Raw genomic sequence first — 23,459 nt, forward strand, 5'->3', positions numbered from 1 at the left:
CTGATAGAGGACCAGTCAGGGAGCTGAAGCAGAAGCACTTTTTCCCTATAGGTCAGGGGCCCACACGATGAAACGATCTGTTGTCAGATGACTCAGTGGAGAGGGGTGCTGGGGAAAGCAGCCATTTCTCAACCATTTAATATTCAGGGCAGAGGGTGTCATTTTCTTCCCTAGAGCACCACCCGTGCACACGGACCCTTTCCCTACATTTGCCAGACTCCCCCCCCCTCACTTTCTCCCTTCCCCAGGGGAGTGACTGGGATGAGGTTGTCTTAATTTAGATAGTTATAACCCTCTTTTCTCCCTGATGGGGACCCAAAGCAGCTTACAACCCCATTATCTCTTCCATTTTATCCTCACAACCACCCTTGTTGGGTAGGTTAGGCTGAGAGTGACTAACCCAATGCCACCCAATGAGCTTCCGTGGCAGAGTGGGGATTCGAACCTGGGTCTTCGAGATCCTAGCCTGACATTCTAGCCACTGTGCTATGTTGGCTCTCACCTTTTGCTCTGAGAAACTGGTTCAGGTGATGATGAAGGCCCTGTACTCTCAAAAGACCAAAAAGGAAAAGAACGGGATGATAAGCAAGCAACGTCGGGCTTCCCCCTTTCTCCCATTCCCTAAGGAATAACGCCATTTCGGAAAAAAAACAATACCAGCCAAGCCCTGCTCACCTGACATGGTCACCATTTCCGCCAGCTGATTTCAGCTTTAATCCTTTTTTTGAACCCTTGGCAAACAAGGTTCTGCGGTTTTAGCTTGAGGACTTTTTTTTTTATTTGCTTTTTGGGACAGCTCTAGCATCAGAGCAACCTTACAACAGCTGCGCATAAGAGCATTATGCTATTGTAAGCCAACTGAGAAATGCTTCTGGGTGAGGCACTTTGCATGTACTGTGGTTGAAAAATGCTCGCTGCAACATGGTTTCACGATGCAACAGCAACTGAATATTCATATTACTATGCAGATATCTTCAGGTGTTATAAATATATCTGTGTGTATATATATATATATAAATATATGTTTGGGGGGGGGAACAAACAGTCCCAAAACTATGTTGATTAATGTAGAGCACTTTTAAAATGTATGCAAAACTACAGATATATATATAAATTATTTTGGTGACATTCACTTGGAAATGACCTCAGCTTCTCTACAAATAACGAGATATTAATAAAATGTTTGAAGGTTCTGCAGAAATGCCTTTTAGCACTTCCCTGCCTCAAGCCAAGGGGAGGCCGGGATGGTGGTGAGGAACCGGCCCCCGTTTTGGTTCATGACAATTCACGATGCTCAAAGAGCCGCCGGTGAAAGGCTGGTGTTCTGCTCGCCAGTGGCGAGTGGAGAGCTGCCTTTTCTGTGGCCTGGTCCTCTGTTCCTTGACTGGCACCTGCCCATTTGGCGGGTGGCTTCGCTGTATCCCTTCCTTCCTAACAGTGCAGCTCAGGGCTGGATCCAGCTCCTTTGAGAGCTCTTCTCTGGCCCATGGGCCAGCCAAGGCAGCCGCCGCCCCCTGGATCTGGGCTGGCAAGGCATGGCCCCGCCCGGCCAAGTGACGTTTATGTCACATCTGGCCCTCTTAACAATTGAGTTCGACACTCCTGATCTAGGTGGGGGGGTTGTGGGGGGGTTTGGATTGGCAGCATTTTAATACATGCATAATTTTGGAAAACACACACACACACACACACACACACACACAACAAACCCATTGGGCCTGGGCTTAAGATGTTTGGGACCAAAACGGAACAGACCTGGTGATCTTCTCACATCTAATCATCACAGACAAACAAAGTAAGCTCAACTGCCAAACATGTTTTGTGTGAAATTTGTGGCGTCCCTATTGACCGGCAGGGGTGGGGGGCAGCCTCAGAAAAGGAGTCTCAAGCCAATCAGTATTGGGGACCTCAGCCAAATATAATGGGGCCCCAGGCGAACATTGCGTGCGCACTCTTACACACTTGCACATACACATCTGGTTGGACTGGGTAATGACTTGCCTTCTACAAGCAGTGGACTCTGATCTGGAGAACCCGGTTTGATTCCCCACTCCTCCACATGAGCGGCAGAGTCTAATCTGGTGAACTGGATTGGTTTCCCCACTCCTACACATGAAGCCAGCTGGGTGACCTTGGGCTAGTCACAGCTCTCTTAGAGCTCTCTCAGCCCCACCTGCCTCACAGGGTGTCTGTTGTGGGGAGGGGAAGGTGTTTGTAAGCCGGTTTGAGTCTTCCTTAAGCGGTGGAGAAAATTGGCATATAAAAACCAACTCTTCTTCTTCTTCTACACAGCTTTATGAAGGTGAGAGCGAAATGTCGATTGATTGTTCTGATGCTTTCTCAAACTGGTATTGCCTTGTTGCAATCTTAACCCTTGTGCTGTATGTAGTTTTTATTGCAGATTAGGGGCAGGGTGGAAGGGCTGAAAGAGAGGAACTAAGTCAAGGCAACGAATGGTCTGTGTTCATTGTGAAGAAGATGAGCTTCAGACTGGGCCGTCCTTTGGTAGCTCACCCTCTTAGCTATTGTGCTACATCAGCTCTATGCCAGAAGCAGTGGCCATCTGGCATGTATCAGGTACCCAAACTGTAACCCGGATGGCCCTGGCTAGCCCGATCTTGTCAGATCTCAGAAGCTAAGCAGGGTTGACCCTGGCAAGTCTCTGGACAGGAGACCTTCAAGGAATACCAGGGGCACAATGTGGAGGCAGGCAATGGCAAACCACCTCTGAATGCCTCTTGCCTTGAAAACCCTACGGGGTCAGCTGTGACTTGACAGCACTTTATATGTGCATACACACACACACACGGTACCCAAAAGACAAGCAAAAATGTAGGAGGCCACAAGCCCTTGATGGATCACCATCTGCAGCTGCGTAGAATGGAACACCAATTATATCAGAGTCTTCTATGGAATCTCTGTCACATGATTCCAGGATGGAATGGGCCCGGCACGTCCTGGTTCTCTTGGTGGACGCTATTGCAATCTCCCTAAATGACACATAAAAAAAAAAACTGAACTTAACCTGGTCACGTGGCTTGTTATCTCACACATCAAACACTTCCTATGCTTGTATTTCTGACTTGTTTATGATTTTAAAAGAGCAGTATTTTCAGGGGACATGCATCTGCTCAACTGAACACATGAAGCTGCCTCAGTCTGAGCCAAACCTTCGGTTTATCAAGATTAGTCTGGTCTACTCAGATTGGCACCAGCTCTCCCGGATCTCAGGCTTTGAGCTCCTTTACAGGGTGGATGCTACAATATTCGTTGGAGTGGACCCTCTGTTCACAGTCCTGACGGAATTCTAATAAATAAATGAAAATCCAAATGGGTTTTTCTGGCAAAACATTTTGCAACAACAACCAACTTCTGCCAGTGTCAGTAAGCAGTACGTGGGGGCATCATGCAATCGGCAGAGACAATTCCTTTGTGTGCTGTTTTAACTTCTAATGTTTTTTTTTCTTGCAGTTGTTTGTAATGGAGTAAAAGAGCTTATTACCGACGGCAAATCTGTCTTGAATCAGCAGCACTGGGGACTTCTGTTTTTCCTTCCTTCTTTATTACAATAAATAATGACCAACTTATTTATGGGGGCGGGGGCAGGAATTTAACTCCATAATGCAAAATGATCTAAGGTGATATGTCCAATTCAGAGTCCGATATAATTTTCAAGTCAGATCAATAATAACAAAAAGAAAATACATGGCTTTCATATTATGCATCAGTTTTTTTGGGGAAAAATAATAATTAAATCAAGTCTTCCATTGTTGAAATAAATATGGAGCACTTATAAGGACGAATCTCTATAGGCCTATGGTTAACATGCAAATCTATCCGACGAGTAACACAAAATTGGTTGTAGTAGTCACTGCTGAATTAACATTCCAAAGGGGTTCAGACATTCCCCCTCGTATGGCAAACACACATCGACATATTCTCACAACACTTTGTTTCAAATTGGAAGATGCCCCCACTCAGCAGCAGGACTTCTTGAGCCAGGTGTGATCCCCAAAGCATGAAATATAGTAATGAACACTAAGGTTAAGCCGGTGTGGTCAGCACAGTTGAACGTGAAGAAAAGTCCATGTGGCCAGTCAACTCAGATCTGCAACTTTTTGGGGGGGGGGGGCGAGGATGCACGTCGTGTGGAAAACGGTGATAAACGACTGCGTTTCAGGAGCTGTGAGCCACAGTAGGGCGCGTGGTGTGAGTGTGTGTATGTGTCCACGTGCAACTGGATGCTTTTCCTTTTTGTGCAAAAATTGCATTTGCTGCCCGGACTGCAAAACTGTAATTTAGAAGAGGCCTGTACAATCTGTACAACTTGCGTATCACCCACCAAATTGAAAGCTCCCCAATAATTCATGTACTGTGGTACCCCCACCCCAATGTTTTTGCAGTCCGTGTTAGGCAGTGAAAACAGGATTGTTGGATTCTGGCACGATAAAGCATGCACTTGGTAGGATAAATTTAACTTCCTGGGGCAATCTGCAGGGCCAATCCTAAAGGCAGTGGCGTGTAATGGTGGGAGTGTAGATGTAAGCAAAACCACCCAACTGCTGCCACTGCAACTATATACCGGGCCTGGCTTCAGGTTTGGAAGGGCCACTGCTCTATCATGCGCACAGATGTGCATAGCCTCCTGGAGAAAGGCGTGGAGTGTGATACTTTCAAGCTCCCATAAGTCACACTAGTACTGGCAAGGCTAAAAAGGGTGTAAAAGAATTACGCTCCATTCCCTCGAGGACACTTCTTCCAGCATGAAATGGGAGAAGCCACCTGCAACCACACAATCTCCCATTCATAGTGCAAGTATATAAACTTTGGGAGTTGGCATCAGGAGATTGCGCTACCAAGCCAGCTCTTGCCACCAGCTCAGGTGGGTGTAGTTATCAAGTATCAGATGGCAACCAAGCATTCTGGGACAGATGATTTGTGTGGCGTTTCCTGCGAGTTAACTACCACACAATAGCAGTGGTTAGGACATGATAAACATATCGATATGAAACAGCCCTTCACATTTTGCAAGGTCTTTAGCTCTTCTGAACAATACTGAAATACTTAAATATTATCTTAAGAAAAGGGAAATGTACTTTGCAATTGAAACTTTTGCAAAATGAAGATGTCCTCTTGACTAGAGCAGGTGAAAAAAATCTGGTCAACATTCTGAGCCTCTGAAAGTTTTCTTGAGTCCCTGACTCTTCAAAAGACATAAAAAAGTAGGAAAAGGTCTCGCTCAAACGCTTGCTAAGTTTATACCCATGACCTCTACTAACACGACCGTTATGACATCAAAGTACTGTAAATTATCAAAAGCCATGTACAGAAAATTACAAATTCATTTCAAAATACGTCACACTGCTACAACCGAGATAAAAAGGTGCTTCTTTTTTTTGTCAGAAAAGTGTTCTTCTGAAGTAGAAATGCCATTTCACAGATTCTAAATAAAACCCAGGGGTTCCTTCTGTTGTGCTGCCAGCCCCTCTCCCCATTTCCAAGTAGGGTCACGTCCTTCTGCTTTGTGAGCCGGTAGGCGAAAACACCATCCGAGCGTAGAGGACGCTGCCCAAGTAGGAATTTGGGCTGCCGACACATCTGGTTTACAAGCGAAGGAATCCCATTTCAAGCCTAGAGCGGCCCTCCTTCACATCCACTGCGGCCGATGATCTCTCCCCATGAGCGCTTTCCGCTCAGTGTTCAGTTTCCCTGACGGTTTCCGTGCCACAGAGAGAGAGAGAGAGAGAGAGAGAGAGAGAGACTGGCTGCCCTCAGCGGTGCCGGTATTGCCTCATGAGCGGCACGATGCACGATGGAGGGCCGGCCAGTTTCAGGAAGGGATGCCTCAACAGTTCTTGGGCTGTTCCTCTCTGGGAAGGTTCCCGTACCAGCATCAAATCGAGAAAGCTGCGGAGGACTGAGGAGACCTGTGGAAAGCCAATGGCCGTCAGGTAACAGGTACGTTATTGACACTGTATGTTATTGACACTCAGCACCGGATCACTAATGGAGGAATTGGCAGACCCTTTAGAGAAGGAGTCGGCAACCCCTAGGATGCGGGCCAAAGAGTGGCACATGGGCCACAAACACACACCTGGGAAACTGCCATATACTGAACCAGACCACTCATCCCTCATGGTCAGTATTCTCTACGAGCAAAAAGAGAGGGGGGGATGACGCACCAAAACAAAACGGAGACAATTAAACAATTATGAAGCCAATTAATTGTTTTATTGCTTGTAGGGGATGCTTGAGCAGAAAAAGATCCCCCCTGAAGAAGTTCGTGCAAAACATGCAGGGGTGCTTCATTTATTAAATTTTGTTCCCTTGCACTGTTCATTGCTTTTTGTCTCCTGCATTCTCTACCCCGACTAGTAGAGGCGCTCCAAGGTCTCAGGCACCGGTCTTTCCCATCACCTACAACCTGGTCCTTTTGGCTTGAGATGTCAGGGGGGTGAACCGGGGACCTTCTGCATGCTGAGGAGAAGCTCTACCCACGGCCCCTCCCCAACGCTGAGCCATTCTGCTGGGCATGCAGGGACGGCCCTTTGCCCAAGGAGTCACAGACAGCCCCTGAAGCAGAGGCAAGAGGACAAGGCCCTCCCTCCATCTCTTTCCTAGGCCCAGCTGGGGAACAAGATGGCACCTTCCTGGTTGCCTCTCACTGGGCATGCTTCGTACACCCCTGCAAGGATGCCGCATTTGAAGATGGGCATCTGTGTGTGTGCGCGTGTGTGCTTAAGGCCACACTGACAATTCAATTCTTCCATTTTATTTGGTATATCATTTGCGCTGTTTAGCTGTTTGGATTTTATGCACGCACACTTTATCCACACATCCATGTGCTGATGTACCAATGGGGAAGATGTGAGTGGGGCAATTGGGAGAGAGCCTCCGGTCATCCTCACTTGTGATCAAAACAGAGATAGGCCCAATATTTAGGCTCCATTTGCCCATGAAGATGCAGGAGAGGATTAACGGGACGCGTTCCATGAGAATGTGGGCAGTCTCACCTTGTGCAGATCCTTCACTCTCGGTGGTAAATTGTCTCTGATCCTGCGCATTGCCTGGAGAGGCGGCTCATTGAAATACGGTGGCTCTCCATCGATCATCTCTATTACCATGATACCAAGGGACCAGATGTCCACCTGCAATAGACATCCATTGACCAGAAAAGTGAAATCGGTTGGGTACCATTAGCCCTTTACAGATGATGAAGAAGAGTTGGTTTTTATACACTGATTTTCTCTCCCTTTTAAGGAGAATCAAACTGGCTTACAGTCTCCTTCCTTTCTTCTCCCCACAACAGACACCTTGTAAGGCAGGTGGGGCTGAGAGAGTTCGGAGAGAACTGTGACTCGCCCAAGGTCACCCAGCTGGCTTCATGTGGAGGAGTGGGGAAACCAACCCGGTTCACCAGGTTACAGTCCGCTGCTCATGAGGAGGAGCGTGGAGTCAAACCCAGTTCTCCAGATCAGACTCCACCACTCTTAACCACTCCTACGCCATGCTGGCCCTCTGGCTTAATGCTTCATCATAAGGGCCTTTGTCCTTCTGATTGCATTAAATATGTATGCTGGGACGTTTGGAAGCTAAATGTGTGTTTATGGAGACCAATTCCATTATCTGTTTTGAGAGACCAGAACCGGCAGGAAAGCAGTGGAGACACGTTGAGAACTGAAACTAAAATTAAAGCACAGAAATATTGTTTTTGTTGAGAGAGCTGATATCCGTTGTGTCTGCAGCCACGTTCCCAGTTCTTACTTACTTCTGTTCCATAAGGCAGCCTGGAGATCACTTCCGGGGCCATCCAGTACGGAGTTCCGACAAGTGATTTCCTCTTTGGAACGTCTTTTGAAACTTGGGCACAGAACCCAAAGTCTGATAGTTTTATCTGAAAAAGAAATAGTGCATCAGAAAAATGACAGCAGCAGGCCGGGAGTATCGTCCACACTCATGTCATTAGCAGAGTTCCATAATTCCACTTGTTATATCAATAACTCTCTAAAAAGCTAAAATCCTGCAAGGCTGCTGCGTGTTGTGAATAGTGATGAGCTCTTATGACACGTTTATCTCACGCAGCCTCCAGAATGATCTGCGTGGCATATCTGGTCTCCTCACAATCACCCTGTGAGGTAGACTAGGCTGAGAGGGAGCCAAACAAGGCCACCCAGGGAAGGTACAAGGAGGCTGAAGGAACATTTGAACCCAAGTCTCTACCGTTCTAGTACAACCCTTGAACCATGAAGCCACACTGCAGAAGCGCACCATTCCAAAACTGATCACAAAGGAGAAAAACATTCCTGCCTCCGCAGGGGAAGGGGGCTCTGGGGCCTCCGTGCCCTGCGGTTGGCTCTCCGAGACCATCATGTTAGACAGGACACCGCATTAGATGGACCTCCAGCAAGGCACTTCTTATAGCTTTTGGCATCATTTGCTAATGAAAACAAACAAATAAAGGGAGGAGAAAAGACGTAGAGATGTGGTGACCCCCCCCTGGAGTTGTTAAAAACAACAACATTGGGCTATCTGTCCTCCCAAACCAGCAAATTCCTTGGTTTTGTTTGAACCCTGTGCTGCGTTTGTGAAAGGTCTTGTGTAGCCCTCATAAGACCATAAGGAAAGCCCTGCTGCTGGATCAGACCCAGGCCCATCAAGTCCAGCAGTAGGTTCACACAGCCAACCTGGTGCCTCCAGGAAGCCCACAAGCAAGACGACTGCAGCGGCATTATTCTGCCTGTGCTCCATAGCCCCTAATATAATAGGCCTGCTTCTCTGATCCTGGAGAGAATAAGGATGCATCTAGGGCTGTTGGGAAAAAAAATCGGTAAAATTCAGATTCGGCAAAATTCAGCCCGTTTTTATTCGGGAAGTCCGAACTCCCCCGATTTGGATTCGTGGAATTCGGCACCAAGTTCTGAGTTCGGGGAAAAATTCAGCCGAATAAAGCCATTAAAAACATATTCGAGCCTTTCCGCGGCTCCGGGGGGCAATTTTGGGGGTAGAGGTCCCAAACTTTCAGGGTAGCTTGAGGGGACACTTCTTGCAAGAACCCCCATGTTTTGTAAATAATGGGTCGGGGGGTCCCGAGATATGGGGCCCAGAAGGGGTCGCCCCCTCAAAAAAATCGCCCACAGGAATAAAGCCACTTAAAGCACATTGGCGCTTTTCCACAGCTCCGGGGGGCATTTTTGGGGTTTGAGGTCTCAAACTTTCAGGGTAGCTTGAGGGGACGCTTCTTGCAAGAACCCTCAAGTTTTGTAAAGATTGGGTCAGGGAGTCCCAAGATATGGGCTCCAAAAGGGCCCCCCCTAATGTGCATTTTTATTCCATTTACAGCACACATTCAAGCCATTCCGTGGCTGCAGGGGGCGCATTTTTGGGGGTACAGCCCCCAAACTTTCAGCGTAGCTTCAGAGGAGTCTTCTTGTAAAAACCCCCAAGTTTTGTAAAGATGGGATCGGGGGGGGGCAAAATATGGCCCCCCTTTTCCCTATTGGGATGAATGGGATCAGGCAATCCTATGCATCTAGAGAGCGGCAAATCCAAGGCAAAACCTCCCGTGCTAACCATTGCAATGCAAAGCAACATGCGAGCAAATGTATTGTGAGAGTCAGATTTTGCAAAAACATTTTTGAGCGAGCAGCAAAACAGACCGTGCAAAAAAAACCCCCCCAGACTTTGTATTTTCTGCCCTGCTCCTTCTTCTCATGGTGGAGGGACACTCCCCCCTTATGCAAACGATCCCACCAAACTCAAGCAAGTCTCACCAGCACCACCCCCCACCTCTCCAACCAATACGGCGCTGTGGTGCACCCCCCAAACGGGGGGAAAATCCAAGACGCAGGGGATCTCACGCAAGCCGACCAGTTGCACTCAACCCCAGGCTAGGGGCAACAACAGGGAAAAACACCAAGGAGGAGGTGCGGCCTGGGTGCCGAGCGGAGAGAGACTCGCTAGCCGCCGCACAGACTCAACTTTAAACTTTAAAACTTTAAAAGCAGTACACACACTCCCGCAGAGGTGAGCGGTCACACACCCCTTGGCAGAATGGGCGAAAACCTCCTTTGGCTCCCCCCCCACAGAAACTGCCCCCCCCCACAGACTCTGCTTCCCCCCACATACATACGGGAAAAAATTAGAGATTAAAGCAGGGGTGGGGAACCTTTTTCTTGCCAAGGGCCATTTGCGTATTTATAACATCATTCGGGGGCCATACCAGGCGTAGCTCTCCCGGTGGAGGGGGGGGTAGAAGCTAGGGTTGCCAGGTCTCCAGCCACCACCTGGAGATTGGCAACCCTAGCAGAGGCTATGCCGAGTAGGGAGGGAAGGAAGGAAAGAAAGAAAGAAAGAAAGAAGGAAAGAAGGAAAGAAGGAAAGAAAGAAGGAAGGAAAGAAAGAAGGAAGGAAACAAAGAAGGAAGGAAAGAAAGAAGGAAAGAAAGAAGGAAAGGAAGGAAGGAAAGGAAGGAATGAAAGGAAGGAAGGAAGGAAAGGGAGGCTTCCCCTCCCCAACACACACACATCCCTCATGGGGCTCTCTCTCTCTCCCCCCCGGGCCACCCAGCAGCCCAGGATCACACACACACACCCACGCGACAGGGGGAAGCAAGCGCGGGGCCCGGGAAGAACGGAGCACGGGGGTAGGTGGGCGGGAACCTTCTGGCGGCGGCACAGAAAGCGCGGGGCCCGGGAAGAACGGAGCACGGGGGGGCTCGGAGGGGACCCTCCAGTGGCGGCAAGACTAGCGCGCGGGCCAGGGGGAATGGAGCACGGGGCGGGTTGGGCGCAGCAAGCACACAGGGGCAGGGGGAAAGAATGGAGACAGGAGCTTTGGCCACCCAGGGAACATTTAAGCCGCGGTGCGGCAAGCACACAGGGGGCGGGGGGGGGGAGAAGAAGGCAGGAGCTTCGGCCGCCCCAGCAGCTTCAGACGGTGGTATGGGGTTCCACTCACCTGGAAAAACCTGGCAGCGAAGGGGGGGGGGGCTGAGAGAGCTGGCCAGACGCACGTGTTCTCTCTCACGAGGAATCGAAAACAAGGAAAAGGAAGACGGGAGACTTAGGGGAAATGCCCCCACAATCATCCAATCCACCTTCCGTTTTTTGTGCATGCGCTCCCGCTTCCCTGTGAAGCCTGAAATGCCAAGAGGAGGGCCTGGCTAGCGATAGCTAGCTCCGTGTAGCTCCTGGCCTCGGCAGGTGGGCTGTGGAGCTCCCAACCTCGGCAGGCGGGCCGGGGGCTTGGCAAAATGATCTCGCGGGCCGGATCCGGCCCCCAGACCAGAGGTTCCCCACCCCTGGATTAAAGCCCCAAAAGGGGTCTTACTGTGGATGTCTTCTGTTCCATCAGGAGGGACTGGGAGGAGTGGGTAATCCAATACGATTCCATTTAAGCACGGGAGGTTTTGCCTTGGATTTGCCGCTCTCGAGATGCACACAGGATTGGCTGATCCCATTCATCCCAATAGGGAAAAGGGGGGGACCCCATATTTTGCCCCCCAATCCCATCTTTACAAAACTTGGGGGTTCTTGCAAGAAAGCTCCTCTGAAGCTACGCTGAAAGTTTGGGGGCTATACCCCCAAAAATGCGCCCCCTGCAGCCACGGAATGGCTCAAATGTGTGCTGTAAATGGAATAAAAATGCACATTAAGGGGGGACCCCTTTTGGGGCCCATATCTCGGGATCCCCTGACCCAATCTTTACAAAACTTGAGGGTTCTTGCAAGAAGCATCCCCTCAAGCTACCCTGAAAGTTTGAGACCTCTACCCCCAAAAATGCACCCCCTGCAGCCACGGAAAGGAGCTAATGTGCACACGCCCCCCCCCACACGGGGATTTCTCTCTCACACAAACAGATACTCTCTCTTTCTCTTTCTGGGCCATGCAGCAGCTGGGCTCGCGTGCTCAATCGCGACTGATTGGCCAGAGGAAGACCCTGCTTGGCCACCGATTGGCTGCGGGAGAATGCTGCTTACTAACTGACGGTTATGCTGCTGCGCCGAACCCTGAATTTGCTGAATTTATTCGCTGAACACCCCGAACTCGCTGAATTCGGCTCCCCGTTTTCCCGCCTTTTTTGAGTTCGGTTCCATCCGAACTAAAAACTGCCGAATCGGGGGAAATTAGGCTGTTTTTTGGTTCGGGACAAACCGAATCGACGGCCCTAGATGCATCATGACTAGTATTCATTCTGACTAGTAGCCATGAATACTCCTCTCCTCCATGGACATGTCCCCTCATAAAGCCTTCCAAGTTGGCAACCATCACCACATCCTGGGGCAGGGAGTTCCACTCCTTTCCTGTCTTGTGCAAAACACAGAAACTATCTCGTCAGGGGGATTACACACTGTTTGATGGGGAGGAAGAAATCACTTTTGTCCGTGTGAGAGAGAGGCCAAAGACTGACTATAAGCAGGAGTCGGGTGTACAGATGATGTGGCGTTCTTTGAGATAGTTGCGGCTGTAAACAACAGAGTGGAATCACTGCTTGCTGGGTGAAGAAAGCTCTTCTGAAGAAGTGAGCTGTGACTCACGGAAGCTCACACCCTGCTAGAAATTTTGTTTAATTTTAAGGTCCTACTGGACTCTTGCTCTTTTCTACTGCTGGGTGATGTAGTCTGGTAGGACAGGAAATAGGAACTAGAAGGGAGATTTGGCCTGAGCCCACACTGACTTACTGAGTGATGCTGCAGTTGTTATCCCTGCTAAAGCCTGCAATAAACCTAGTTTGCAACTTACATTGTACTCTAGAGTTGCCAGGTCCCTCTTTGCCACCGGCGAGAGGTTTTTGGGGTGGAGCCTGAGGAGGGTGGGGTTTGGGGAGGGGAGGGACTTCAGTGCCATAGAGTCCAATGGCCAAAGTGGCCATTTTTCTCCAGAGGAACTGGAGAAATTTCTATTGGCTGGAGATCAGTTGTAATAGCAGGAGATCTCCAGCTAGTACCTGGAGGTTTGGCAATCAAAATAAAGACGAGTGCCCAAAATGTAGCTACTGGAAAATCACAGGCACTTATGGCAAAAAGCAACACAATGGTGCAATTATTCAAACTGTATTGTGTATGTAAGCACTTATCCAAACTGTTATGTATGCAAAATTACAAACAGTATTAACAGAACATATGTTCTGAAGAATTATTACGTGGAACGCCATTGATGAAAAAGAGAATGCGAAATAGGAACTTACTGGAGACCTATTTTGGCTTTCACCATTCAGCTTCAAGGACCTTTTGAGTCTTGCAGCTTTCTTCATTCAGCTTCTAGGACTTTTGAGTCCCACGGAACTTTGATGTAACATACTTAGAATTGTATGAGGCTTCACCTTTTGAGAATTGTGATATTTGTGCCTTTGCATTTAATACTGTTTGTAATTTTGCATACATAACAGTTTGGATAAGTGCTTACGTACACAATACAGTTTGGATAATTGCACCATTGTGTTGCTTTTTGCCATAAGTGCCTGTGATTTTCCAGTAGTACCTTAATACAACAGATGAATATTCAGATATTAACTAATGGGATCCCAAACTGAAAAGCTTCTTTTCTTTAATATAGATATTGCAACAAACCAAATAAATGATAACTGGTGACCAGTAACGCTTGGAGTAGAGTTCAGGCTGTCTTACAGCTCAAAGGAGTTGCACAATTCCACTGAAGCGAATGTGTTCAGAAGGGCATAACTCTTCTTAGGACGGCACTGTGAAAGACCCTTCGGCTGTGAGATCGCTGGTAGATGGCAGCTAATACTGAAATCTGATTTAATGTGTTCCAGTGGTAACAGATGTTGAAAGGAAGGGTCAGAAACAGAACAAATGCCTATGCGGAGGCATGAGGATGGGGAACAGTAGTGGAAATGAGTTCAAAAACAGTAGTTTAAGTGGCTCAAGGATTACACAGCACATCTGCTTTTTGATGAAGCAGTTCTCACAGTCTGTGGAAACACATGTGTTTTTCATTCTTGGCTCTCAGGAGCTCAGTCTGTAATGGCTACCATGTGGGCAGAGGCGGCTGGCTCGGTGGGCATAACCGTGCGCTTTAAGCATATTAAGGAAGCATTCTTTATCTATTTGAAGCAAAATCAATTCTGCAGAAGGCGGTTGTACATCACGATGGCTTAGGGGCTGATGACGGAGCGCTGACTTCGTGTTTGCATGTCAAAAATGGAGACTGCAGCCCCTCAGACAAACAGCCCATTTGTCATGTCCGGAAGCAGTTGGGGATCTAGAATGAGGAGCCGCAAGAAGAGTGAAGAAGGCTGCATCTCATAAGCGACCACGTTGTGGGAACTGGGGAATTTCATTATCGGCCTTGTCAATCTCGTTCTGGCACCAGTGCCGATGGAGAAAGAAAAATTAGGAAGAATAGTTGCTATTTATAAAACAAAGCCAACCACAGCCAAAGCTTATTTTTGGGAGTCAAAGAATAGACGGAGTGATGCATAGTCTGGGTGCCAGATCCATTTTGGGGGAGCTCACGAGGCTTTTATTTTACTCAAATAAAAGAGATGCGTGTCGTAAAAGAAAAGATGATTACACAACATCCCCACAACAAAAGTGTGCACTTCGCATAATAAGTACAAGGGCAGGAAGCATAATGAGGCTTTCCCTGGGACATCTGGAAAGCAGAGATCAGATCATGGCTAAATTTTAGCAGCACAACTACAAAGACTATAAACTATAACAACAAAAGGACATTCAGTGGTCTGGAACCTTCTTTTCTTTTGGAGGATGGCCTTGACCCTCCTGTTATGCTCCTGGGGCCTCAAATATACATCTCAGTATGGGAGGGATAGGGTTGCCAACCTCCAGGTACTAGCTGAAGATCTCCTGATATTACAACTGATCTCCAGCTGATAGACATCAGGTCACCTGGAGAAAAATGGCCGCTTTGGCAATTGGACTCTATGGCATTGGAGTCCCTCCCCTCCCCAAACCCTGCCCTCCTCAGGCTCCACCCCAAAAACCTCCCGCTGGTAGCAAAGAGGGGCCTGGCAACCCTAACCCCCTGGGAGGGATTTGAGGTATGCAAAATCACTTCCAGTGAAAAACCAGACATGACATCATTATGTCAGACAATGCTCTAGGATTTGTCCCAAACTCTATGGTTATTTCCCTCCATTTAATTTGGTTATTTCCCTCCGTTAATTTCATTTTCTATCTTTACAGTTTTCACTCCCTCTATGGCATTTCGAATTTTAATTATCAGCTCCAAACTACATGTTTATATATTTTTAAAAATCCAAAATTTCGAGTTGTTTAAGGGGGGGGGTATTGCAAAGTGAGCTGGAGAACGTAGAAAATCAACACTCAGTTGTCCTTGCTGAAAAGAATGAAGACCTGCCCATCTATAAGGGACCAGACTTTTTACTCTGGACAGAGATCTTGCCTGGATATGATCATAAAGGTAATGAAAATGCCCTTGATTATCTGGTGAGTCTTTTACAAAACCATCTGACCGGGGTTACAGGTGGAGCCACTACCCAAATTCATCATGGAAGAGAGCTGCCTCTACTGTTCCAAAATCTTTATAAGGTTCTTATTGTTATATTATGGATGTTTTATATGTTCCTCTGAAATACATGGTCGTAATGTTTGTTTGCGGCACTGGGGAGGAGTGAGTGAGTGAGTGAGTGAGTGAGTGAGTGAGGCACTCTCTGAAACAGAAGTTCGGGTTCCTATTCTGTGGCTGGGATCCAAAGCCTTGGAAATGGGGGCCTTTTCAGTTCCAGCAGCCTGCTCTCCAATGTCCAGCCTCCCCCGCCCCCCACATGGCCAGGAATATCATCCTTTTGAGCAGAAGTGCTTCCCAGGTGGGTGGGTGGGTGGGACCAGACTGGGAGGGTGTATGGATCCAGGATAAACCCCGGCCTATTGTCTTCTAGGGCTCCTTTCCACCCGTGTTCATGCCCCGCACGGCACAATCCCTTCCTGGCATCACCACCACCACCCATCAGTGCTAGAGGAAGCATTAAATACTTACTCGCCCATCACTCGTAAGGAGTATAGAGTCGCTCTTTATATCCCGGTGGATGACCCCTTGATTGTGCAGGTAAGACAGCGCTCTGAGGACAGACAGGCACACGGTTGCTATCTGTTCTTCATTCATCCTGGGATGAAGACACACACACACACACACACACAGAGAGAGAGAGAGAGAGAGAGAGAGCATGTGAGAATTTAGTCTGAAGTACCAACTGAGAACCCTGACCTGGATGGCCCAGGCTAACCCAATCTCATCAGATCTGAGAAGCTGAGCAGGGTTGGCCCTGGTCAGTATTTGGATGGGAGACCACCAAGGAAGTCCACGGTAACTACGCAATGGGTAAACCACCTCTGAACATCTCTTGACTTGACCTGGATGACCCAGGCTAGCTCGATCGGTTCAGATGGGAGACCACCCAGGAAGTCCAGGGATGCTATGCAGAGGCAGGCAATGAGAAACCACCTCTGAATGTCCCTTGCCTTGAAAACCCTGCAAAGTCACCATAAGTCTGCAGTGACTTGACAGAACTTTCCATCACTACATCAGGGGCAGCCTCGGACATTTGGGTGCCCTGGGCCAACATGAGGAGGGGGCCCTGGAATCAGTAGGTGGGGGCAAGGTGTGGTGTGACCCCCTGCCCTGTTCATTGCCACCACTAGGGCTGTCATGGGAAGTGGGGGGGGGTCCTCCCACCCCCTACAGATGAATGCTCGGTGCTGTAAGTCTCTCACTGTCCTTGTCCACTGAGGGAGGGGTCCCCAACAAGGCAGTTTGTGGCTGGGGCCCCCTCCCCAGGGCAGGGCCTGGGGCAGCTGCCCTGATTGACCCATGGGAAAGGCTGTTCCTGGGACCCCTGCCTGGGGCCACGCCATTGACTGTGATGGACATTTCTCCCCGCCCCCTGCCACCATAAATGTTGCAAACCCTTGAGTCAAATCTTAGAAAGAAGGCCATAAAAATGTTCAAAAGAAGATTAAGGAGTGATTCTACTGCGTCCAACCATAATGACAGCACTCGAAAAAAAGAGTTTCTCTGGAAGCATCTGTTTGCAATTAAAGTCCTGTCAAAATATTTGGCACGGTGACGAACATTTCGGAAAATAGCTCTTAATGAAGGCTGCGGGAATCTTTGTGGTCTGTGGGTAAAAAAATAAAAATAGCTGCAGTTCTGCATAAGAAAAGTCACCGAACAAATGAGATAATGGGGCACAGTTTTAGGGCCAATTAGTGTGCCAAATGCAGCATGCAAACTTCCAGCTTACACAGAACTCTTCCTCAAGCCGAATACTCAAGAAAGGCAAGGCGGAGTTCCAGACTCAGAGTTTCAGGGGCTTCTCAAAGCTCCAAAGGGTGCCGGACTGTGAGCTCGGCACTACAGGCTGTCCATCGGGAGTCCTATGCAAAGGCCTCAGCTCGCTTTTATGGCAGTGTGGTATAGTGGTTAAGAGGGGTGGTTTGGAGCGGTACATAGCCTCTGATCCATCAGCAGCTATTAACCACACGCACTACAAGAGACCTCCCTGTTCAGAGACCAGTGACCGGAGGTCAATGATGGGGAGAAGTTCCACCTCCATGCCTTCGTACCTCTCTCGTACCTTCCCATCCCACCTGGATTCCAAGTCGCTCAGCCTAGGGTAGGTGACCTTCCCTCCCCCATTTTATCCTCCCAATACCCCCATGAGGCAGGTTCTTCTTCCCAAATAAAGTGACTGGCCCTGGGTCACCTAGCAAGCTTCAAGGAAGTAAAAAAAAAAATGAGGTAAAGGTAGTCCCCTGTGCAAGCACTGGGTCATTCCTGACCCATGGGGCGATGTCACATCCCGTCGTTTCCAAGGCAGACTTTGTTTGCAGGGTGGTTTGCCAGTGCCTTCCCCAGTCATCTTCCCTTTACCCCCAGAAACCTGGGCACTCATTTTACCCACCTCAGAAGGATGGAAGGCTGAGTCAACCTTGAGCCGGCTACCTGAAACCGACTTCCGTTGGGTTCGAACTCAGGTCATGAGCAGAGCTTTTGACTACAGTACTGTAGCTTACCACTCTGCGCCACGGGGCTCAAGGAAGTAGAGGGGTTTAAATCTGATTCTAGTCCTACACTTTAGCCCCACTGGCTGCCAAGGAGACCTGCTCGTAGGCCTTCCAGGGGAACCGGTTGGCCACTGAGTGACGTGACAAAATAGTTCGTTGGTCTGATCCAGCGGGCCTGCTCTCATGTTCTGAGGTGCATCTGCAGGTAGAGGAACAATCAACATGTTCTCTGTAAATCCACAGGTTGCCATAGAAACCGGTGAAAGCATTAACAGGCATTATAGGATGTACCTAATCAGCCCATCCTCCTACACTTCTTCCTCTGTTGCTGATAATGACAGAGAAACACCAGAAACGGCTGCCTCTTCCTTTCCTTTTCCATTAACTTGGAATTCTCCGAGGTCCCTTTGGACGGGTCCCTGGTGCTGCCACACATACAGCAGAGGAGTTCAACCCTGATTCAGCGCCTTCCAACAAGCTCTGCAGGTGGCAGAGCTCTTATGAGGCTCCTCAAAGCAGCCGCTTGCCAAAACCGGCGCATGCAGGATCCCAAACGGAGCCTACCTGGTATGAGTCACGATGTCCGTCAAAGCGCCGCCTTCCAGAAACTCCATGACGACCCACAACTCATCTCCCACCAGGTAACTGTTGTACATGTCGACCACGTTTTCATGATGGTAATCTCGCATGATGACGACCTAGGGGAGCAAAAGAGTCCTTAAAGAATTGAGATGGTTGAAGAGGTGTCTTGGCCCTCTCTCTGAAGAAGCATTTTCCAAATGCTTGACTCACAAATAAACACATCTTTGCCATCAGGGAAATCGGCATTTGTACGAGAAGGGTGTGACACTAGTCTGACACTTTAACCACTACGCCACACTGTGTCTCGGCATTCTTCCCCTCTAAACTGCCGGCACCCTGCACCGTGTTCTCTCTGAGTTTAGAGCAGGGGTGTCAAACATCAGGCCTGCAGACTGGATCCGGTCCCTTGAGAGCTCTTACCTGGCCCACGAGCCATCCAAGGCATATGCTCGATTAACTTCATTTTAAGTACCTGGGGGTTGGCAACCCTATCCCTGTGGACAAAGGGGGGGGGGGTGAGACTGAACAGGAATCTGGCAGGAGCGAACCCATTCTGCTTTCGGTATTCCCCAGGACGACACATGTAACCAGCTCTCCCAGAAGTCCAGGCATCCACAGAGTGACTCACCTCGTTGAAGAGCAGCTCCCGCCTCTGCTGTTTCCGGAGATCCATCTTCTTCACGGCCACCTGCTTCCCCGTGTGCTTCTCGGTGGCGATGCAAACGATCCCCGTGGAGCCTTCCCCGATTTTGATGAAGTTGTCCAAGTACTCTCGGGGGTCCCCGGGGCTCACGACCAGCTGCAGGGCCGCCCGGAACTGCTCGTGGGACACCCGGGAGGGCTGCTGGTCCGAGGAGGAGCCCCAGCTGGGTGGGGGGTAAGCGCTGGAGGCGATGCTGGGGGAACTCGGGTAAGAAGCCGTGGAGATGTAATGGGAGCTCTGTGGCTGCTGCGGGGGAGGCTGGTGGTGATAGTGGGAGAACTGGTGGTAGGCGGCGGGGTACTGGTAGGCACTGCCGGAGTAACCGGCCTTGCTCGGGCCTGGCAGGAGCTTGGAGGGGCCCCTGGGGTAAGTGTCCGAGCTGGACAGCGGCGGGCTGACAACCATCTCTGCTCTCTCGTAATCCAGCTGCGAAGAGAGGCAAGAAAAGAAGTCAGTGCAGTTTCGCACACCTGGGCGGCTGGAAAGAAGGAGCAGGAGGAAGTGGAGACTTTTGGCTCCACTGGTGCTTTCCCAAGTGGGACTGGCTCACTAAATGGGGCATGGCAGGAGTCTCCCCAGAGCCTCCTGCTGTCTCCCAAATGTTTCGTGCTCCAATTGGTACAAAAGAAATCATCCCAGTCATAAAACTACCCTTGTGCATCTTTGCCCCCCCACACACACAGGTAGCGGAGCAAATGCCATTCCTCAGTGGTCAGGAAGGCAAAGCCTGTGGACAAAAGCACCAGAAGCCCCCCAGGCAGGGGGCTCAATCCCTCAACAGCACACAAAACATATGTACGTACAGAGTAATTGAATCACAGAGTTGGAAGGGACCACCAGGGTAATCTTGTCCAACCCCCTGTACAATGCAGGAAATTCACAACTACCTCCCCCCCCTCACACCCCCAGTGATCCCTTGACCCCTTCTCCATGCCCAGAAAATGGCCAATCCCCCCTCCAGGATCCCTGGCCAATCTGGCCTGGAGGAAAATTGCTTCCTGATCCCAAAGTGACGATCAGCATTACCCTGGGCATGTAAGAAAGGGCCACCAGAGCCAAGCACTGATGCAACCCCTCCTGCCCTCGCTCTTGTGATCTGCCGAAGTCCACAGAACCAGCACTGTTGTCAGATGGCAATACGTCCAGTCAACCAACTTCTGGCAACTCCAGCAAGGGACATGCAAAGCAAGTGATGAAGCAGAGGGGGTCTGCCATTGCCTTCCTCTGCAGAGTGTTTCTTGGCAGGGCCCCTTCCAAGTGCTGACCCTGCCTAGCTTCTGAGATAGGATGAGATCCAGCTGTCTCATGCTGCCTTCCCTCATGCACAAACATATCCAGTTTGCAAATCTCTCACCTTTTTGGGAAGGTCAATGAAGGCTCAGTGACAGGCCTCACACCAAAGCTCCCAGGTTCAAGCACAGGCTATCTCCAGTTAAAAGGCAGAGTAGTAAGATGGGGAAAGATCCCTGCCTGGGATTCTGGAGAGCTGCTGCCAGGCAAAGAAGATGAGGTGGATCTCATGCTCAGTGCGGCAGCTTCCTTTGTAGGGAGCTTTCCTAGGTCTTGTTTTCTCAATTGCGCGGTTCTCCAACTCAAGCAGACTCTACTCAGCCCTGTAAACAGTGCTGCCTTCTTCTGCAGATCCCCTGCTATTACAACTGATTTTCAGCCAATAGAGATCAGTTTCCCTGGAGAAAATGGCCTCTTTGGCAATTGGACTCTATGGCATTGAAGTCCCTCCTCTCCCCAAATCCTGCCCTTCTCAGGCTCCATCCCAAAGACCTCCCGCCGGTGGCGAAGAGGGACCTGGCAACCCTAAGTATGGTCCACTCTTAATGTTGCCATAGAGTCCAATTGCCAAAGCGGTCATTTTCTCCAGGTGATCTCTGTTGGCTGGAGGTCAATTGTAGTAGCGGGAGATCTCCAGCTAGCACCTGGAGATTGGCAACCCTGCCCATTCTACCACCTCATTTTGCTGCATTTCTAAATCAGTTTTGTTCTTCTCCTCAACAACAGCCTTTTAATGGCTTCCTAGCATCTAGGATCCCTGGCCTGGACTGTCCAGGCGAGCCCTATCAGATCTCAGAAACTAAGCAGGGTCAGCCCTGGTTAGAATTTGGATGGTAGAAGACAAAAGAGGGGAATAAAGCCCAACTTAGAATTTGGATGGGACACCAAGAAGGAAGTCTGGGGTTGCTATGTGGAGGCAGGCAATGGCAAACCACCTCTGAACGTCTCTTTTCTTGAAAACCCTAAGGGACAGTAAATTGGCTGCAACTTGGCAGCACATTACACACACACAAAGAGCATTTAGGGTTAATTAATCAACAGAGGATTTAATCGCAGATTTAAATTTTCCTGCTCTGATTTATCTCTAGGATTGATGACAAGCGAAACATTCAACAAATGCTTGTCCTTGGATTGTTATGGTAGGCCTGGATGTCTTCCTCTGTGTGCCATATTTGATGAAAAGAAGATTTAAAATAGTGCTTCTTGTAAGTTTAAGCTAGCATATATATATATATACACACACACACACACACATATATATATATGAGACAGATGAAACTATTATTCTAACTGCACGATCCATTCATGACTGAAGCTGCATTCCCATTCAGCGCCAGCACTCCAATATGTCTTTTTGATCAATCTACTATAATACCGATGGAACTAGAACTTGTTTATTCTTGGAAGACATTTTAACTCTGGTGCATTACTGCCAATAAGAGCTATTGCATTATTATCAAATACAATTAATAATTATTATGCTATTTCACACTTCTATTGGGTCAGACTAGTCATCATTCTGGCCCAGTATTAGCCATTCAGAGCTAATTCTTTTAGTATCTGTTGGTATCTAAGGTGCTCCTGGACTCGAAAGTCCTTGTTCTAGTGCCGATCAACACGGCCACCCTGTGAAACAAGACCTTTGTGTTTACCCGGAGGCAATGTTACCTGAGGCAGAGTTCCGTTCTGGCTCTTCTGACTGAGATTTTTTAAGAAGAGATGATGAAGGTTGGACATCGGACTTTCTGCATGAAAGAAAATGTGCTCTACGGCTGAGCCACGCCTCTTCCATTAAGAGAGGTACATTGTTTACTCACTGAGAAGGTCCTTTCCACTCTGAAGTAGAAGGGCATCTTGATCTTTGGGTGTTTCTCGCACATTGCTAGGGGTAGGCAGGACTAAACTAACAACTTCCTGTCTCCAGGCAAGGAACACCTCCCCTTCCAGTTATTCTACAGCAAACTCAAGAGATAGGGAAAGGCACTCACAAACAAGGAGTACAAACAACAATAAACTAAACGATAAACTTAGAACCATTCTATATTTATTGCTACAATATTATTAGGCAGATCGTATCTGTAGGCCAGTTTGGTGTGCTTCAGTCCACCCTTGTATGATGATGTTGCCATCTACGGGTGGGCAAGATGCCCTTCTACTTCAGAGCGGAAAAAACCTTCTCGGTGAGTAAACAATGTACCTTTCCCACTCTGAAGGAAGGGCATCTTGGTCTTTGGGATCTCCAAGAGCAATGAAATAACGGGTGGGAACTCAGTCCTCATCATGTTCCACCATGTGCTGTAAAATACGTCTGCCGAATGCTGCTTCGGCGGATGCCATAGTATTGATTCAATAATGTCTAATGAAGGTAGTCACGTTGGACCAAGTAGCCGCTTTACAAATCTCTTCAGTCGAGGCTTGTTTGAAAAATGTGGCCAACGTGGCTGCACTTCGCAGTGAATGGGCTGTGATCCCATTCAGAACTTGGAGACCACTGGCTAGGTAGGCTTCTCTGATGCATTGTCTAATGGATGTGCTGATAGACTGTTGGGACATGCGAAGTCCCTTGTTGGGTGCAGAAACGGAGATAAACATAAATTCCATTTTCTTAATGGATTCAGTTCTAGATATATAAATATGAATAGCTCTACGCAGGTCCAAGGTGTGCCAACTCCGCTCTCTGGGAGTAGAAGGATTAGGACAAAAGGAAGGGAGGTGAAGTTCCTGAGACTGATGAAACCAGGAACCCACTTTGGGGGTGAATGAGGGATCAGTACGTAGCACAACTTTATCTTTGTGAAAGATACATAAGTCTTTGCGAATAGAGAGGGCACCCAATTCTGAAACCCTCCTGGCAGAGGTTATGGCAACTAAAAATAAGGT

The 23,459-nt window shown here is 48.8% G+C and overlaps 1 protein-coding gene across 1 annotated transcript in view; it reads right to left on the bottom strand.

The window, feature by feature from the left end:
* Nucleotides 1-5,771: 5,771 nt before the first annotated feature.
* PAK5 (p21 (RAC1) activated kinase 5) overlaps nucleotides 5,772-23,459 on the bottom strand; it is a 107,078-nt gene continuing 89,390 nt past the window's right edge. Inside the window, exons 5-10 of the mRNA XM_056856119.1 lie at nucleotides 19,215-19,715; nucleotides 18,569-18,702; nucleotides 15,978-16,104; nucleotides 7,769-7,894; nucleotides 7,014-7,148; nucleotides 5,772-5,927 (exon numbers count right to left, since the gene is read on the bottom strand). Coding sequence (XP_056712097.1) covers nucleotides 5,772-5,927; nucleotides 7,014-7,148; nucleotides 7,769-7,894; nucleotides 15,978-16,104; nucleotides 18,569-18,702; nucleotides 19,215-19,715 — 1,179 coding nt within the window. The remainder of the gene's footprint in view (nucleotides 5,928-7,013; nucleotides 7,149-7,768; nucleotides 7,895-15,977; nucleotides 16,105-18,568; nucleotides 18,703-19,214; nucleotides 19,716-23,459) is intronic.

The sequence above is a fragment of the Euleptes europaea genome, chromosome 10 (genome assembly GCF_029931775.1).
Source record: "Euleptes europaea isolate rEulEur1 chromosome 10, rEulEur1.hap1, whole genome shotgun sequence".
Taxonomy (NCBI): Eukaryota; Metazoa; Chordata; class Lepidosauria; order Squamata; family Sphaerodactylidae; genus Euleptes; species Euleptes europaea.